Genomic DNA, 20,103 nt, shown 5'->3' with positions numbered 1-20,103 from the left:
CTTCTACGGAAAAGTGAACAAGAACTCCACTTTAGAAAAAACCCCCTCATTAATCAAACGCAATCTCCTCTCTGTGGACTTTCAGGTTTAAAATATGACTTCCTGTGTCTCTACTTTGGGAATTTTGCGTCTCTGGCAGGAACAAACAAGGAAGCTGGTATCGCTTTAGGCTCTGCTTATTCTCTACGAAGTGACAAAGCTAAGTATGCTAAAGAGGACCTGCAGTGTTTGCTCCTGAAAACACGCTTTATTTCCTAGGGGGCCTGTGAGAGGTCATAAAGAGATAAACATCACGAACAGTTGGGTAAATTCACGCTAGTGCATGCTGATGCGGATGATGGGGGGAAGTTCAAGACTTTGGTTAAGTAGGTTTTTTCCACTACATTTTCCAGCACTACATTCCTGAGTAATGATTTACTCTTTTTTTTTAACATTAACAGCTTAAAGCAGCTGTTACTCCATTGCGACTACTGATCACAAACAGTAAGGAACGAAGCTTCCGTTATTTAGCCTTGGCTAATGTTTCCCTGCATTTCCTCAGGGTAAAGGAGCTCAATTTTACCATCAGTAAACAAAAGAATAAAAGATTTTCCTGTCACATAAATATTACGCACAGTAAAATTATTGGCTTTGTATATCGCAGCTTGTCATGTAGCTGGGGTCAGTGTCAGCCATTATACAACACCCCTAGTGTAAAGAGGGTATAGGGCCTTGCTCTAGATGACTAAATGACTAATTGCAACAATGTTAAATGTAAATGCTGCGTGAGTATTGACGCTACTTGTGATAAAGTGTGGACGCTAGTGGACCAGGAGTCTCCCACAGAAAAAAGAAATATAAGTTATTCCACTATACAGCTATTTTGACATTTATGGTGATTTGACAACCAAACTAATTGTTAAACCTGACCAGAATTATAACTCGAAAGCACAGCTGTTCTGTGACACTCACCTCCCGTCCGGTGAGCACATGCCGCGCCAGTTTGACCTTGGCGAAGTTCCCTTTGCCGATGGTCTTGAGTAGGCGGTAGTTGCCGATGTGCGGCTGCTCGTCCAAGTTGGAGCTCAGCGAGTTCCTGCAGCGAGGCAGGTTCTGGCGGTTTGGCAGTTTGGTAGAAAAGCCATCCAGGGATGTGTGCTGGAGAAAAAAACAATAAAATAAAGCAGTTTGGTTAGTCTCTTTAGCATTTTAATAACATAATGATAATGCTTGAGATGTGCAAGCGTCTCAATGTGGGTGAAAGTAACTGTTGAAACATTTCTAGAAATTGATAATATTGCTTTTGCTGAATGTCTTTTTGAATCGGATATGCAGGTTATTGTAGGGCAAAGAATTTTGCACAGGGTTGCACAGATTTTCGATTCCACAATGACAATCCAGGAGGTGGACATTGTACGTCTGTTGAGGTTTTTCAATTGATTAAAATAACAAACAAATTTTCATACAGTAGCACATGAGCTTTACATCTAAAATCGAAAGAATTAAAAAAAGAAAGAATTATATGAATTATACAAAAAATAAGGAATACATTCAAATTTCCAATCCAAAAAGACTCTCTCTTCACAATCATTGTGTCCATCCTACTATGCGCTGCTATTTGATACAACAGCACAAGTGAGTTAGACTGCAGCACAGCGAGACGGTGTGTAAGCTGAATCTGAGAGCTTGTGCACTGCAGTGGAAGCTACTAAGTGCTCTCTGGCTCCAATAATCTCTAATAAAGGCTGCCTGAGAGCTCGAGCTCTGGCTCACACAAATTTAAAACACTGCATGGAGAGAAACCTGGCAAGAAATCTGGGAGCAAATGAAGCAAATAGACAGACGTAAAGACACAGACTTTCTCAGGCTTACTTTAAGACTGATCTTTTTATCAGAGTACCAAGTTGTTATTTTTTATTTTAAAACATGGACTCGACCCAAACCTTGGCTCATCGGCACCACTGATGAAAACGTACACCAACCAAGATAAAATCCGTGTGCAGAAGTCAGCCAACACTTTATCAGAGGGTAGAATAACTACCTTGTTACTGTCCTGTTCTCCATTCTGATTGGTCCGAGGTAGTTTGTTCAGACACTATTTCCAGCTGCAAATCACTGGGTAATACTTAATCTTTTTCAAAGTTTTAAATTTTTATTTCTATTACAACAATTTATGCAACATATCTGACACTCCGCATTGGATAAACCTAACAATAATGATTTACGTAGGAATTTCTATTAAGCTTTCATAGAAGGAGTCTCCAGTGTCAGTGCTTTGTAACAATCAAAAGTAATGATGCAGATCTACATGATTTTTTTCGAGGGGAAGTTTTTTTGGTTTGCGGTTTTCTCAGTAACAAGCTGCACATTGCCTTATACACTTGATGATATGGGAATAACTTTTTTTTTATAGCGCTTGATAATGGGTACTTTCTTTGTGGACATCCCACAACATTAAGTATAAACTATAAAAATTGCATTAGATGCATATATAATTCATGGAATTCTGACGTCCATGATGAGAATCAGACAGTTTTCCGATGCATGTGCCCCTTCAATTCTTTAATACATTCACAAATTATAATCAATTATAGGAAGAATAAAGCATTTGTGCTGGTATTAGTAAATCATTTCAGTGTGGTGACAATGCACCGTTCCCATCCCTGATAAATTTTCTGTAAAGTCAGGACCTTCCATGTTTCATTAATTGTTTGTAGCAAAACATACCACCCATGATATACACTATAATATTATCATATACATTTCATGTCCTTTTAGTATATTGATATGCATCTATACATTATCTTTGCACAGTATATTGTAATTTGTATATTACTATATATACCATATATTATACACCTCATACCCTGTTTATCTATCTATCTATTAATGCTATTTATTGTAAATTGGCCACTTATGCACTTCTGGTTACATGCATTTCATTGGCTCTGTACATGTACCTTGCACAATGACAATTAAATCTAATCTAATCTAATCTAATCTAATCTAATCTAATCTAATCTAATCTAACACCACCCATGATACACACTATATAGCTACCTATATGTTCTAATTCCTCAATCTGTTGCTGCAATATTGAATTTAGTATAATTTTAAAGTACAAAAACTCGTCCTATACAGAGATCTGACTTCACCTCCTAAACAACTGTGGGATGAACTGAAACACAGACTGAACTCCTTACCTAACATCAGTGCCTGATCTCACTAATGAATAAATTACCACAAATCCCACATAGCCATGCTCCAAAATTTAGCACAAAGCCTTTTCAGAAGAGTGAAAGTCATTACAGGAATGGTGCAGCTCTATTTTCTCTATATATTCTATATTATATTCTATATAACTATATTAATTTCCACTGACATGGATTGGTCAGGTGTAATAGCCACATACTTATAGCTACAATACAATATACAGTAGTTATATGGTAAAACTGAGATGTTTGTGATTAGCTGCAATAGTTACATTGAATTTTGAATACGTTAATTACTTGCTATAAAACGTTGGACCTGATACGGTTGAAGCTTTATTTTACATAGTTTTACACAAATATACGGATCCTCATTGAAGCAAACCCCTGGGATTTATGGAAAACTGCTCATGGAACATGAAGCCGAATAAGATGCTCTGTTGCTAACAGGAATGCCCAGGCAGCTGGTACGGTCTGTCTTTAGCCTTGAGAACAAAATCTGACTCAGGTTACATGGAATCCATCATACTCCTGTTACAATGTAACGAAACACGGTGTGATAATGAAGAAATTTGTTTGATATAATAAATTGAAGACATTATTACTGTATTTAAAAGAAATTTTTTTTTAATACTTTTCGGATTCCATACGGCGCTTTCGATGAATAACTGTCGATTTGAAAAGCAGTTTAACCTACATCAAGATAAAGAAGAGTCTTCCATGATATTCCTGTTATACTAGATGCATAATATTTATTCACAATATACACTATATGGACAAAAGTATTGGGACACCTGGCTTTTCCACTTGTATAGGACGTCGTTGGAACATTTTAAACACATTTTAAAATCTAGCATTGTATGTTTCCAGAAGAGTGGCGGTAACAGCAAATCTGGTAGTCAGCTATATAAATTTGCATGGCAGGTAATGTGATAAACCTCTTTGTTTACATTTACATTTATAGCATTTGGCAGACGCCCTTATCCAGAGTGACGTGCTATCAATGAATAAATCAACAGTGGTTCCCTAGATTACAAACATGAAATACCATCAGCCCACAACGAAAGAAAACCATGAAAAGTGCTAGTGTTTCAGGAAGAGGTGGGTCTTTACCCATCGCTTGAAGGACATCTAGGCGAAGTTCATTCCACCACCTCGGTGCCAAAACAGAGAAAAGCCTTGAAGTGTACTTACCTCTTACCCTGAGAGAAGGTGGTACCAGTCAGGATTATTTTGTAATCGAGTCATTATTATAATGTTCATCTTGCATTGGAGTTTTATTGTAGAGGAAACAGTACACTGTCCCTCAGAGGAAAACACCATCAATAAAGTGAGTTTCATCAATCGATTTCTGCTGCTATTCATAATAAGTAAATGTGCAGTACAAATCATGTTCCCGGTACGGATTGAGTAAGCACAAGCCCCAGGATTCCAAATGATACCAAAAATGATGCTTTTTTTTCTTAATATTGCTTGAATATAGACATCTTCTGTGGCAGTCTCTTATTGCTGTCTGAAGTTCCACAGGTGATGATTGGCCTCTGATTAGGTATATGGGCTGATACGGGCTGATTTTGTTCTATTGTACACACATATCTGTCTTATTATTGATTGGTGCAGGTGCATGTTTTAGGGTAAAATTAGACTGAAAACTTTAAAATGAGGAAAAGCAAAGTTACCATTATATTAGCATTTCGAAATGATTGTTTTTTTTTTTTTGTAATGCCAAAACCTGAAGTGTTTCATTCTTTTCTGTTATACCACAAGTGTCATCACTAATTACAGCTACATCAGGTTGCGAAATTCCTGGAGTTCTTAAAACTTTAATCATTCCATTAGATATAATGAACATATATGAGAATTTACTGGAAATACTGGGAACAAACAGTGAATTTGCAAAAGTGCAGGTTTGCCAATAACAGGGACTTAAATATAGTTGAAAAAAAAAATCTTGCAGGATAATTTTGGTTAAAACACCCAGATTTAATGCAATTTCAGTTTAATTTCTACCTGCACCTTCATCAATCACATGCACATAGCACACTTATTGCTGGGCCACTGAGGCCACGCCTCCTACTGGCACTGTGGTTTCCTCCATAACATAGCACACATTATTTCATGTATCCTGCACACATAATATGTCAAAAATTGTCCATACTAACAAGTATTCACCTAAATAAATAAATATTACATACATTTGTTCAAAATGTCCTTGTGCTGTGTGTAAGCTATTGTGCAACAAAATTATACTAACAATTGTCAGTTTGTTACCAAACAGAATGCTTATATTTCTGTTTGTATATGATGCAGTTTATATAAATCTCCCCAAATTTCTAATTAATTCCCATAAATTCCCATAAATTCTTGGTACGTTTCCAACTTGAATTATTTCCTAAATTCTCCAGATGAAGTTCCCATGGAATAATTCCAGAAAATTTCCCACCCCTTTGCAACCCTAATCAGGTATCACCAGCATTTTTTACTACTTTATTGTCATTCTGATTGTAAATCCAAGTACAAGAAGCTTTAAATGAAACAACTTTTGTTTTAAATGTATGCTCACACTTTAGTAAGTGTCTATGGCAGGATTATATTTACATGAGCTCCTGGAGTCATTTCCTGTTTTATAGCTGCTCCTCAGCTATTCAGTTTGCTTCCACATTGGCCATGTTGGTGTTTTCTTCCACCATCCTGTGGGAAAATCACTGGCTAAACTACTGCCTGTTTTCAGTGTGAGAATGCAGTTATTATTAGCCTTATTGAGTCTCGTAACCCTCCTCAGATATTAACCTCGCTGACTGGATGCGTTTTCTATGCTTGTGGTTATTGTTTTATTGGATTTTCAGATTCCAGATTCTTATGGACCAACTGGACGCCATGTTGTGAGCGAATATTGATGAAAACTTTTATTGAAATCGAAGATCATCTGTCCTGCTCCACCTCTCATGTCATTTTGATCAGAATGTTATGTGCTCGCATGGCGAAAATCACAGCATGACCTATTTCTCTGAAAAAGCAATATGTTCTTTTTTTTTTTTTACTTTATATTTGTTCATCTGAACGTTTTCTTCCGCTTGAATAGTCCTTAACTGCTGCATCTGTCTAAAGCCCTGGAAATGCAGAAAATAAATAAAGCATCTATTAATAAGCCAAGACCATCACTTGCAGTGAATGAAAGCTAAAAGTGACCAGATGGCATGATCTCATTCACACCATGCTAAGTTGCCCCTTCTGAGTTGCATTCGTTTTTGCCAGCAATATAATTTTTTGGGCTAAACAAATAAGTAATCACCTGCGTGCCCAGAGCCGCCGAGTTCTGCTGCTGTTCCTTAGAGCCAGCAGGACTTCTGGTAGGATGACTCATGAACGTCTATGGTCTCCTAGTAGAATAGATTCCTTGAGAGTGGATCTGCAGCCCTGACTAGCCAAAACAATCTGCTAAAACCACAGGAGTGCCAGTTAAACAGCTAAAAACCACAAGATGTAAAAGATAGTTGTAGAATTCATCTATTGTTGGAGAGATGTTCTGTTTCTGACATACTGATCTGGATATTCAGGATGTACTGCGCATACATGGCTTTCTGCGTCATTTGTGCCTTTTATAGCTCAAGTTTTTCTCCTGCTGAAATCATGAAAATAGTTCATGCTGTCAAAAAGGCGGTGCAGCATCATATTTTTGCTTCTCACTCACAGCTCAGGGTTTAGCCTAAATAGTTTTTCCTGCAGTGAAACAGTAAATTCCCTGCTGTTGTAACACCATTTTAGTGGAGTTACTGGTTGCTACTGGTAAGAACAAACTCATTACATAAACAAAGTGCCTTTTCTAATTATAAAAACTGATTAGCAGCATTTATAAATTAGATGGCGTTAGCAGTATAGCTTTATCAAACTTTACTGAATGAGAGAAAATAAAACAGTACATGACTCATTACTGAATCATGGCCAACTTTGGACAACAGGGTGCTCCCTCCACTGGCTTCCTGCAGCTGCTCACATCAGATTCAAAACATTTACACATTTGGCCCTTGTCCTTATCCAGAGCAACTTATCTCTTTCATACAACTGAGCAGCTATGGGGATAAGGACCTTGCTCAGGGGCCCAGGAGTGGCTGGGATTTGGACACTAAACACTGAACATCCTTAAACACTGAGATATCACATCCCCGCAGTTACCAACTCTCCAAAACAGAGCTACCACCACCCTAAAACACTGAAATACCACCTCTTCCAAATACTGAGCTACCACCACTCCAAAACACTGAACTACCACCTCTTTCAAATACTGAGCTACCACCACTCCAAAACACTGAACTACCACCTCTTCCAAATACTGAGCTACCACCACTCCAAAACACTGAACTACCACCTCTTTCAAATACTGAGCTACCACCATTAAAAAACACAGAGCTACCACCTCTTCAAAACATTGAGCTACCACCACTCCAAAACACTGAGTTACCAACTCTACAAAACACTGAACTACCACTTCTCCAAAACAAAGAACTACCACCTCGCCAAAGCAGTGAGCTACCACCTCTCCAAAACACTGAGCTACCACCACTTCAAAACACTGAGCTACCACCTTTCCAAAACACTAAACTACCACCACTCCAAAACAGAGCTACCACCTCTCCAAAACAGTGATCTACCGCCACTAAAAAACACTGAACTACCACCTCTACAAAACACTGAACTACCACCTCTAAAAAACACTGAACCACCACCTCTCCAAAACACTGAACAACCACCACTACGAAAAACTGAGCTACCACTACTACAAAAAACTGAGCTACCACCTCTCCAAAACACTGAGCTACCACCACTCCAAAACACTAAACTACCACCACTCCAAAACAATGAACTATAACCGCTCCAAAACACTGAGCTACCACCACTGCAAAACACTGAACTACCACCTCTTCAAAGCATTGATCTACCACCACTCCAAAACGCTGAACTACCACCACTCAAAAACACTGAGCTGAACACCAGGATTTGGTTTCATCTAGGTTTAAGAAAAAGTCTGATAATTTCAAACTTCAAATCAGAAGACAGAAGACAGAAGAATTTAAACCGTATGAGTGCCATCTAAATGTTCTCATCAAAAGAATTTGTAGGATTTGGCTGGTTGTCCTAATTAACACTGAATTAGCTTCAATCTTACTTTACAATCACACATCTTTGTATGAAGTGGAATCAAAAAGTTTCGAGACTAGTTTTGTAACATGCCAACAGATGGCAGCACAAGGCTGCACGCACAGTCACAGGGAGCACCGACTTTAATAAGTCAGTGTGCCAAAAGACATCATCCTGTGCACATCGGAAGCTGTGCAACTGGTGCTATTCCGACCACGTTACCACGTTTGTGATTTCATCATGGCCAGCAAGTTAGAACAAACAGAAAACCTAAAATTCTTTGGGAAACTGGGCAAATCTGCCACAGAGACGTTTTGATAACAAGAGATAAGGAAGACCTTCGACGAGCTCAACCCTGGAAGATGTCGAAACCATTCGCCAACTTGTGCGTGACGATTGTCGGAGAACAAACCACAACATTGCTGCCACTGTCTGTGTGTCATACGGAACAGACCAAGCGATCCTCACGTGTGATTTGAACATGTGCTGTGATGCTGCCAAGTTTGCTGCCAAGGAACAGAAGAACACTGCTAAGAAAGTCTGCCAAGGACTCAGTTTGCCATGGACGACCCGTCCTTCATGTCGAGGATCATAACCAGTGAAGAAACTTAGGTATACGGGTACAACCCTGAGACAAAGCTACAGTATTCACAGTGGAAGTTAAACTCATCTTCACGAACCAATAGCAAGTTCTACTGGCAGGCATCTAAGGGAGATCATTCTGCGAAATCTAGTCAATGAACTTTTTGATACCACCTAGTATACACCTTTACATACTGTAATTACTGTACGATGAGCTCCATCGTACTTGAAAAGGTGAGCTTGTCCTGAAGCTGTTAAAAAACCCTTAAAACATCAACTTTATACTCTATAGGCAATGTTATGCTGACCAAACTGCCAATCATAATTATCCTGCTTATTTATTATAACTAGAGAAATAGAACTCATTATATGTTCATTTCTGGTGAGTTGTACATATTATGTTTCTGTGTGTAGGAGTGAAGTAAGTTCTAAACTGGTGTAATTTAATTTAAAAGATGTTGCTATTGGTTAGGATGCTTTCACATAGCAATCAGAGTGTAGCTTAAGAAGCTGCATGAAGATCTCATTGACGCCAGTTTTGAAACATTACTCAATAGCGAAGATCTACAGAGAAATGGCAAAGATCTTACACTCTCTTCATTTCATAACTTTTCTCTCAGGTGTGCTGCTCTATCCAGTCACATTTCAGCCGTCACATCACATAGTGCCATATGGCCAGCAGAAATGAACAATGCAGGCTTTTGGTAACTTGAAGCTGTTGCTTTAACCAATCAGACTGCGATTTGGCCACTCGGAAGCCTGATAGAAGGCATGGAAACACGTCTGCATTTTCACGTGCTTCGATTAGATGGTCAGAAAGCGACCTGCGCACTACTGCAACCCACATCTGATAGTATAAAAAGCACGAGATCTAATATATTGGTGTGGATTAATAGCTGTTTTTTTATTCCACAACGGCTGACAGAGAAGTAGAAATTGATTTGGGTGCAGATACACTTAGAAGGACATTTACAAGACGGACTTTTCTAGAGTAGCTGGACATGGTGAAGCAAGGTCAGCAAAAACAATTCAAAACAGTTTTTAAGATATAGCATGAACCGGTTATACCTTTGTGTTTTCTTTCAGGTAGAATTTGCACAAAAACACATTAGGAAAACCCTAATGCACCAAAAAAAAAAAGCACAAAAATGCAGGAAAAACGCAGGGACATTTTATGAGGTAAATATTGATGCTTTTGCTAGAGATGATGTATGCGGGTGGTGCAGCTGTGGATGCAGTGAAAGGAGACTTGTCAAATTGTGTTCATTTGGTTTCCTGCTTTAGTATTAGCTTTTATTCTTGCTGTATGAGATTCCTGTCTGTAATGCAGTGCTCTCTTGCGCTGAGTTTTTCTATAATATTGATCGTTTTTATAGCCGTGGCTATGGACGGCAATAATGACGGTATTATACTGTAAAATGGATTGACTCAGGCAGGACACCACTGAATACCGAGGTGTAAAATGCTGCTAAATTACCATCAACAAAAAAAGGGAAGCAAAAGCAGAGGCTTCACTTTTATCTTTGCTATTTGATCGAGACCTCACAGGTCCAAAGCTTCACAGGCTCAGCGGGATTGTTTTCCTATGAGGCCTTGATGCTGCGAAGATAAAACACCAGTTTAAAAAATGACAAGAACTCACTGTTTTCTTCATGAACACCCGGATGTGTGTGTGCGTGTGTGTGTGTGTGTGTGTGAGTGTGTGTGTGTGTGTGTGTGTGTGTGTGTGTGTGTGTGTGTGTGTGTGTGCAAAAAATCTTTGCTTGTCATCTCCTTGCTCTGGCTTGACAAAACATGTGGCTTATCGCATAGACACTAACCTACACCTGCTGTGTGAAGAGAGCAGCAGATACAGCTGCAGTGTTGATGGGATGAAAGGTAAGGAAGCTTCATTGCCGCACTGCATTAGCAAGAACATAGAAGGAGAAGAGCGGGTGCCTTTGCTGAAACCCAGAGTAAAAAAGCTAACAGCAGGCATTGGCTAAATGCAAAAGATGCAACAGCGCAAACGAAGTGCACAGAGATGTTCACATATAGAGACAAGACCCTAAAGTTTCAATGACTGCCAAAACACCTCGGTTAGTCAGCCATCTGGGTTTCGGATGTTCCGAGTGTAATGCAGGATTGTGCCTCAGAGGCAGCAAATACACACTGATACATAAGCTGCCTTGGAGAAACTAAATCTGACTGAAAGCCTAACCCAATTTGTGGTATAGTCTCCCGAGTGAGTGACTAGGCTATCCCACACTATATCTACTGCATTATTACTCTTGTACACCCTTACACTGCAACCTGAGGGGGGAAAAAAGCATGCATACTGGCTGCAATGGAACTCGAAATGAATTCCACCTGTACAGGCCCTGATGGTCATAGTAGTGGCTCGGGCTGACAAATCCTTCATGTAATTTTCCTGGCATGTCTCTGGCACATAGGCCTGGGATTCACTTCATTATCACCTCCTTCTGTCCTTGACATTTTCAGGCAGCAGCCTGCATTTGGTACTCTTGGCTGTCATCGCCAAAGTTCCTAAGTGTTAGACCTGTTGTGGAGTTAAAAAAAAAAGTACTGTTAGAGTAAGTTAAATTTCAACAATGGCACAGCCATCCATAGCAGGGGGACAAAAGAATAAATTTGGCTATGCTCTCTGAGAGAGGCAAAGCATACTTCCTTTCCCCTGTCAATCATAGAGATACTAGTCAATCATGGGATATTTTGAGCGAATTTCCTCCGAGTTCTCACCTTGTGACAAAGCAGGAAAATTCAGTCTGTAAAAAATGCTGCTGGACGGCTTTGTGTGCCTGCGAAGGGGGAATCTTTTCAGAAACCTCGCCATCGGATGGAGAATTGCACAGGATACGACACAACCACGATTAGAGAATGATTATATTTCCATAAGTGCAGACACATTTCAGGGTTAAATTTCATAACCCTTTAGTTTATTAGACACAATCATACATATGCATTTTTCATAGAACAAAAGAAACAACATTTCAATAAACAAATTAATTATATCACTACATACCAACCCACTTTCTTCAATCATACATGTACCTTTTCCTGTCTGACAATCTAATTCCTTCCTCATACAGTTATAAATGTCTTCCATCTGTTCTTCTTCTAGTGTTTATAGGCCAGAAGATAACAGGATGAGATACCATGAAAAAATTTAACCAAAGTGATCTCTAATTGCTATATAGTGCAACCTCGATACTCGCGGGGGTTACGTTTTTTTAACCCCTCGTGAGTAAAAACAAATTGCGAGGTCTTAACTCTCCTTTTGATGGTTCCTATTTCAAGGGGAATTGTACATGTACTGTAGTGTAAACTCAACAAAATTTCGCAAGTTATTCTTAATCCGATTTTAAATGAAAAGTCGCCAACTATCGAGGCCACGAGTGTTAAGGTATATAGGCAGTTGTAATGAGTTGTAATGTGTCCACACCCTGAGGCACATTTTCTCCAGAGATTTTTCATAATGATGATAATAATAATAATAATAATAATAATAATAATAATAATAATTATTATTATTATTATTATAATAATAATAACCATCTTTTTCTTTCGGTTTCTCCCATTAGGGGTCACAACAGCGGATCATCCGTCTCCATACCCCCCTGTCCTTCACACCAACTACCTGCATGTCTTCCCTCACCACATCCATAAACCTCCTCCTTGGTCTTCCTCTTTTCCTCCTTCCTGGTGGCTCCATCTTCAGCATTTTCCTACCGATATACCCCATGTCCCTCCTCTGCACATGTCCAAACCATCTCAATCGCGCCTCCCTCACCTTGTCTCCAAAACGTCCTACATGCACTGTCCCTCTAATAAACTAGTTTTTAATCCTGTCCGTCGTCGTCACTCGCAAATAAAAACCTCAACATCTTCAGCTCTGCTACCTCCAGCTCCACCTCCTGTTTTAGTCATAATAATAATAATAATAATAATAATAATAATAATAATGATATAGACTCAAATTATAGATTGTATACAGTATCTCACAAAAGTGAGTGCACCCCTCACATTTCCGCAACCATTTTAGTATTTCTTCTCAAGTTACGATACTATAAAAATGAAACGTGGATATATTTACGAGTAGTCAATGTGCAGCTTGTGTAGCAGTTCAGATTTACTGTTCTCTACAAATAACTCAAAGTACAGCTGTCTAAATAAATGCCAACAAAAGTGAGTACACCCTAAGTGATAACTTGTTATAATAATATTAATAAGAATAAGTATATTCTTGTACATGTTTTAAAGAAATTATGGTTTACTAAATTAAGTAAATCATCAGGACACCAAACGTACCTTTTGCTATGTTTCCACACGGACGGTTTTAATTGCCGGATGTGTGCATCATAGCGGATACGGTGTTGATTTGAGACTTGGCGCATCAGTGAAACAAATGTTTAGTGATTTTAAATTATTTAACAATTGGGTTTATTTATTTTTTGATATCTGCGTAAAGAAAGGACGTTGTGACTTTAATGTGTGTTGTGTCGAAGGTTTTCATTTCTCTTTTATATTGATTTATTTATATTTTAATAAAAAAAACGGTCAAAAAGAGATGCTATCCGCATTAATTGCACGCTAATAAAATTGTCGTTAAAATGAATTCATTCGTTAACGCAACATTGATGCGTTTATTTTGACAGCCTTAATATACAGTAATCCCCTGTTTATAAACGAAAAAAGCGATAAACGGATGCCACCCAAAAATGCTATTTTACGTATACAGTACTGTACTGTATTAACATTTAACTTCATTTTATAAGTATAGTAATATTTGTTTTAATAAATTTCATTATGTCAACATACAAACGCCATTAAAACAATTTCCCTATAAGTTTTTTGGTCTATGGTGCTATCCGTAAGAGACCGGGAATATCAGCCAAACAAATTAGTTTTGTGGAAAAATGCAATTGTGTGCATGTGTGTGTGTGTGTGTGTGTGTGTGTGTGTGTGTGTGTGTGTGTGTGTGTGAGGAAACTGAAAAGTGGTCATACTGGTCATACAATGGTCCTTCTTGATAGTCCGTTATTTGATCCTGTAACTTTTTAACTTCCTTGTTTTATATGCATGAATTCTCAATTACTTGGGAGACACCATTTGATCTTGGACAGGTCAATGTGGGATGTCCCGCAGACTAACAGCTGATTTATTGAGAAGCTTCATTAAGGGCTATAAAGCGTTCAATCCAGAAGAATCCAGAAAGAGAAAGCGCATCATTGACACATACTGACATGAATAGTAATGAAGTATGAACTTGTAGGTCACATATACACTAATGTTTCACTGGATCAGTTTATAGAGATCCAAAAGGGCTCGAAAGGTATTTATTTATTCATTAGTTGGTTAGTTTGTTTATTCATTTCATTTATTTTGTATCATGTTTGTGTTATTAGAACCCCAAAACCTCAGCAGTGACACAGCAAAGGTCTTTGTCTCCCAAGAAGGCGCATGAAGAGCATTAAAAACAACAAATCATGAGATCTTTCTTGAGATATTGTTCTTCCATACTTACATTTTCAGTCTCTCGTTCGTTCACGGTGGGTAAAGGCATCCTGGTAGACATGTTTGGAGGCCGGTTTGATGTAACGGCGTGTGTGAGTGTGTCCTCCTACATCTCTATCGGCCTGTCACACGGCGCTCCTGCGACACAATGACAACCCTCCAAAAAAACAAAAAAAAAAAGGCAATGATTAAAAATATCCATCTCAACTTCCATACGAGGTCCACGATCCGGAAACGGTGATGCCAGAATGAAAGTAAAATAAAGGGGAATAGAGATTCTGAGATGTTACTCCATCCGCCGTCTCTGCTCTCCGGTTCATCTGAGCGCTGCAGCTGATGGATGCGAGAGCTCGTCTACCAAATGCATCCGTGCTCCCTACATAGACTCCCTAAAGAGTGCTAAAGCCTCTCAATACACCTCTACAGGCTCAATAGGGATAGAAATTTAGCCATTGAATCTCTTTGCCACCTGGTGGAAGAAAACACAAACACACGCATGCGCAAACGAGGCACCGCAGGACCATTGAGGTGCTGAAGGTTAAAGCAGAACCACAATGTACAGTACAGTCAACATTTCCTTTCTTTTTTTTTTTATTAGATTTTTTTTTATTGATGCTCAAAGAACAAGAGGTATTATATAGCCCACTTTTTCTTATGAATATAGAATTTTCCTAATAAAACAAACAAATCTATAATTGTATAAATGTTGTTCACAACAACAACATATTTTACATTTCTTTGTTCACAATTCAAGATTTCACGTTCGGTATAAAACAGCAAATAAAATATACATATTTCTATCCCACTTTCCTTTTTTTTTTTTTTTATTAATATAGAATTCTACATCTTTCCAAAATAACCCTGAGTAAATACAATGAAAAAAGAGCCTCATTTCAGAGAAAAGATTCTGACAGTAAAATACATCAAATGCAATTATTGGGACACCTGACATTTCCTGGTTCTTCTCCAAACTGTTACCACAAAGCTGTAGGCACACAATTGTATAAGATGCCACTGGATGGCGTATATTCAAATTTTGCGTTTACAAACCCAAACCCAAGCGTAGCAATGCCCCTGTGCACAAAACGAGCGCCGGTCGAGTGGAAGATCACGAGCGGCCCCATTATAGAGCTCTGATCTCAACCCTACTGTACACCTTTGGAATGAATGAACACCGACTGCACCCCAGGTCTCCTCACCCTCACCTACATCAGTACCCAACTTTACTAATGCCCTTGTGGCTGATGAACACAAATGTCCACTAGCACACTACAAAATCTAGAGGAACATCTTCCCAGAACAGTGGAGGGCAGTTATAAGAGCAAATTGGGACTAAATGTGGAATGCGGTGCTCAAAAAGCACATACAAATATCACCAGGTGGCTGCAAACTTTTAGCAATGGTGTAGGTAAAACAAATCCTGTCCAAAAAGATTTTACCAGTACCAACAAAGAAAAGAGGAAGGACCTTTAAATTATGGCTTTGTTTTATTTGGTTTAAGTGCACATACATATGGTTTTAAGGCCATTCCATACATCTCCAAACCCTGGTCCTGAATTAGATTCGAGACTTAAAATCCAACAGTTTATAATCAGATGTACAGAAATCAGTATGGTCTGTTGCACCATGCAATTAAATTTGTACTCTGCGAATCCGCCAGCAGCCCACGACATACATTATAAGGACATAAAGAAAAAATGACCCAATAAATAAATACAATTTTGGCCACAGCATCAGCATTCTCCTACCGATATACCCCATGTCCCTCCTCTGCACATGTTCAAACCATTTCTACATGTGCTGTCCCTCTCATAGAATTAGATGCTTAAATATTAAATTGAACCAATTTATAATACTGTAATAAAATAGCTTTGCCCACCAGGTGCCAGTGTTGGATTCCTTTTTATTTTCCCGAACAAGGCTATTCAGAGCAGTCCAGAGATACCAGAGTTACAGGAATGAAGCATCTTAATGGAACAAATCCTTGAGCAGTTTTGTTAGTGGCCCAATTATTATTATTAGTGACCTGACAAAAAGTGAAATATGGTATACAGGAATGGAGGAACAGCTGAGAAGATTTATATTATATTTATTATTGCAAAGCCTAAAAAAGAGGTATTAATGGCAACAGTGCAAAGAAGAAGAAAAAAACCCACAATCCATCGAAGCTTGGCAAAGAGATGAGCATTGCTGGAATTCTGCACCTGATCTGCTTGGATCGCTCTCTGAAAGGATAGATAGCACCCAGTCTGCAGGGGTAAACAGCATTCTGCATGTTCAGAACGCATCGTCTCCAATTCCTCTCATTCTTTAGAAGTCATTTTTTTCAAAATCCGAGCAACTCCCTTATGAACGCCAATTTGTGCATGTCACAACAATATACCAGTATTAGCATAGATTAGGTTTCTATAAAACTGTGCTGCATGAAACGTTGTATTGCTTCACACAAGGGTGTGCTCTTAGAGAATTCCCTTTTTCACTCCTGACAATTTAAACTTAGGCTCGAGTATTTATTGTGAGGAAAAATAACGCACTAGCCATAAAGCGTGTATTCCAGAGATTGCACAATATGGAAATATATGTCACAGTTTACTTTAGAGCAACGGGTATAGAAAATCCAAAGATTTTGCCGTAACCCTGACCATAAAATACATATGGAAGGTTTAAAGTTATAATAATCACGTGGTTTGTTGTGCAATGACATTTTTTTTATTGCTTGCTGTGGACCAAGAGCAATATTTCCCATTAATTTAGATTGACCTTTACACAGCTGGCAGATGGTTTAATTCAAAACCAACTTGTGAGTTATGAGGCAGGATCCCATCCAACCAAATAATGCAGGGGTTCTCGGCCTTTAAAGATCTCTAAACTCTCATAACCTAACCAGCATCTAATAAGAGGACTGGGCTTGTGTGGCACGACTGCATCCAAGTGAACGATGGTGTCACTTCCAGCATAAATTTGTTACTTATATTTGGTGTACATAAAGAACTGCTAGCAAATGGTTATGTTTCTTGGTTTGTTTGGATGCATGCATTGTTTTTGATTGTATTTTCTTTAACGTAAAGCTCATGTTACCCCTAAAGCATTGTTTATGAATCATCTATTTCTCTGCTTCGTTGCACTATTTTAGTTAATACATCATGCATATACCTGTAAATATCATTAATCATATAATATCACTGTATCAGATAAGATAAAGGTTATAAATTCAATGAGAATTTATCCAATTCCATTGGTGCCAGGATAGAGACAGACATTTCTTTTATTTATCAAATTGATTAATAAGCAGATTTATTTTCATTGTTATAGCCTAAAAGATTGTCAAAGCCTGATTGTGGGTTTAAATACAATATTATATTTTGACGTGTTTCAAGCTAAAAATTATATCTTTGCAGCACAAAAGTACAGAAGTTCTAAAAGGCCATGCATTATAATGTTATTTTCTTTCTTGTTTACTCGTGATCGCGACATAACAAATGTTGTTTTCTGGTTATCAGGATTTAAGGAAATGTTTGTTATGTCCAGATCACGAGAAAATAAAGTTGTGATAAATTGCAGCTATGTAGCATCAACCTTAATAGGAGCTCCAAACCAAATAATAATTATTAATAATAATAATAATAATAATAATAATAATAATAATAATAATAATAACAATAATAATAATCTGGCAAGAATCTGGCTAAAATTTTATTATTAAAACTGCATTACTGAGTTACCGACAACTGACCAAAAAACAAATGCTAGCACTCAGTGCTAGTAGTTAATGCTAGTTCTCAATGCTAGTGCTCAGGTGGAAAAGAAAACATATTCCTCGTATTTAAAGCGCTCTCCGAGACAAGCACTTGGTAGAATTTGATTTGTTTGATCCAAAAAATTTTACATCTGTTATAAGTGCATAGTTAATAATAATAATAATAATAATAATAATAATAATAATAATAATACATTGTACGGGACATCAGTGAATGCTAGACATTAGATTCCTTTAAACCTTAAGAGGGGGAAACAAGATACAGTCTAATGTCAGGACTAAACCCATTAACAAATGCGTTATATCATAGACTATATTCACAGCCCCTTCCAGTTTTGTGGTTAGGACTTCACTCGATTAGCTCATTACATTTTCGCCTTAATCAGCAATGTACAGCCCTTCTGCTCTGAATAGAGGACGCTCGCTCTTGTTTTAACTGGCCACTCACCATCAGACCCACTGTATTGCTCCTGGCACACACAACAAGCTTGAACCTTAGTATAGCTCTCTTAGGAGAGGAGCCACCCTGATGAGATGGAAATGTAACATAACTTGTAAAAATCCAATGAAGGGCAAATGTATGCTGTTTAATAACTCATTATTTTCTCATTTTGCACATCATGACAGAATTATTTCACTGGAAAGAGGCCTCATGGTTAACACTTTCTTTGCTGCACCTCACTGATGGTTTAACAGGTCTGCTTCAATACATTTAGTTTTCATGTTGACAGATTTGAGTAATTTGACATTAAAGCAAAGTGTGTTTAATTCCAGTTCTGCTTGATGAAGTTGAGGGACTACATACTGTGGATCATCTTTACAGCTTTTGAAAAAAGCTTTTAAAAGATTTCTGGGACTTGGATCAGTGGTCAGTCCCTGCTGAAAGTTGTCTAAGAAAGGACAATCAGTGTTTGGGGGTTCGATGTGGCCTTGATGAGCCCTGTCTATCTCTAAAAGCATCTACAATAAGAAGGCAAGCACCAGAACTGTACCATAGAGTAATAGAAGAGGTGGACTAATGAATTACATTTTCTTTTAAATCATGTAGATGACTTGTGCCAGGGGAAGCGATGGCATCAGGGTGCACTATTAGAGGGAAAAAAGCTGGCAGAGGCAGTGTGATGCTCTGGGCAATGTTCTGCAAGGAAACTATGTGTCCTGAAATTCATTTGGAAGTTGCTTGGACATGTACCACCTACCTAAACATTGTTGCAGACCAAGTTCAGTTTCAGTAGGATATTAATGGAACAATGTTCAAAAATGGGTTAAGGAACATGACAAATAGTTCCAAGATCCAAATCCAAGTTCTCAATCCAAATCTCAATCTCATAAAGGACTACAGTATGAGATGTGTGACTAATGGAGACCCTGTGCCAGCTCAGTTTTCAATGAATCAGGCTTCCATTTGTGTTAATAATTTCTTCAGTTATAAATGATAAATAACACATTTATGTTTTGCATCCAGGCTGCCAGTGATTTTGAAATAAACCATACCAGGCTTTATTTTTTTATTTTCCAAACTTCCGCTTCAGTAGAAAAGTCAGCTGATAATACAAACCAAGTAGACTCATTATACCCCCTCACTCCACCCAGACTGCTTAATAGCAGTTGTTGAATGTGAGCAAAGCATGCTTTACAAGGCAGAGCTTGCTCATTCTGTTTGCTCCAACAAGTCAATAAAACCCACTGGTATGCTGAACATCTTTGGAAGCTAAGATACGTGAGGGCAAGGACGAGGGTGGTATTTAATCTTGAATAAAGTGATCCAATTTTTACAATGCCAGACAGCAGTGACTGAAAAACACGTTATGACTAAAGCAAATAATTAGAGATTGGAGAAGCATGTCAGGGAGGGCATTGAAAGTTGGTCACTTCTGAGTTCAGAGAGTTCTGAGTGAAAAAAGTGCTGCATTAAACTGGTGCAGG

At 38.2% G+C, this 20,103-nt stretch overlaps 1 protein-coding gene across 2 annotated transcripts in view; it reads right to left on the bottom strand.

Moving 5' to 3' along the window:
- LOC310721284 (serine/threonine-protein kinase MARK1-like) overlaps positions 1 to 14,839 on the bottom strand; it is a 51,565-nt gene extending 36,726 nt beyond the window's left edge. The window contains exons 1-2 of one of the 2 annotated variants that reach the window (XM_083532844.1): positions 14,431 to 14,839; positions 952 to 1,137 (exon numbers count right to left, since the gene is read on the bottom strand). In XM_083532844.1, the coding sequence (XP_083388970.1) occupies positions 952 to 1,137; positions 14,431 to 14,481 (237 nt within the window). In that variant the 5' untranslated portion in view covers positions 14,482 to 14,839. The remainder of the gene's footprint in view (positions 1 to 951; positions 1,138 to 14,430) is intronic. The other variant, XM_083532845.1, reaches the window with a different exon arrangement.
- Positions 14,840 to 20,103: the final 5,264 nt, after the last annotated feature.

The sequence above is a fragment of the Silurus aristotelis genome, assembly GCF_946808225.1.
Source record: "Silurus aristotelis genome assembly, chromosome: 27".
Lineage (NCBI taxonomy): Eukaryota > Metazoa > Chordata > Actinopteri > Siluriformes > Siluridae > Silurus > Silurus aristotelis.
The sequence above is the reverse complement of the archived record's forward strand: the minus strand, read 5'-3'. Positions and strand labels throughout refer to the sequence as shown.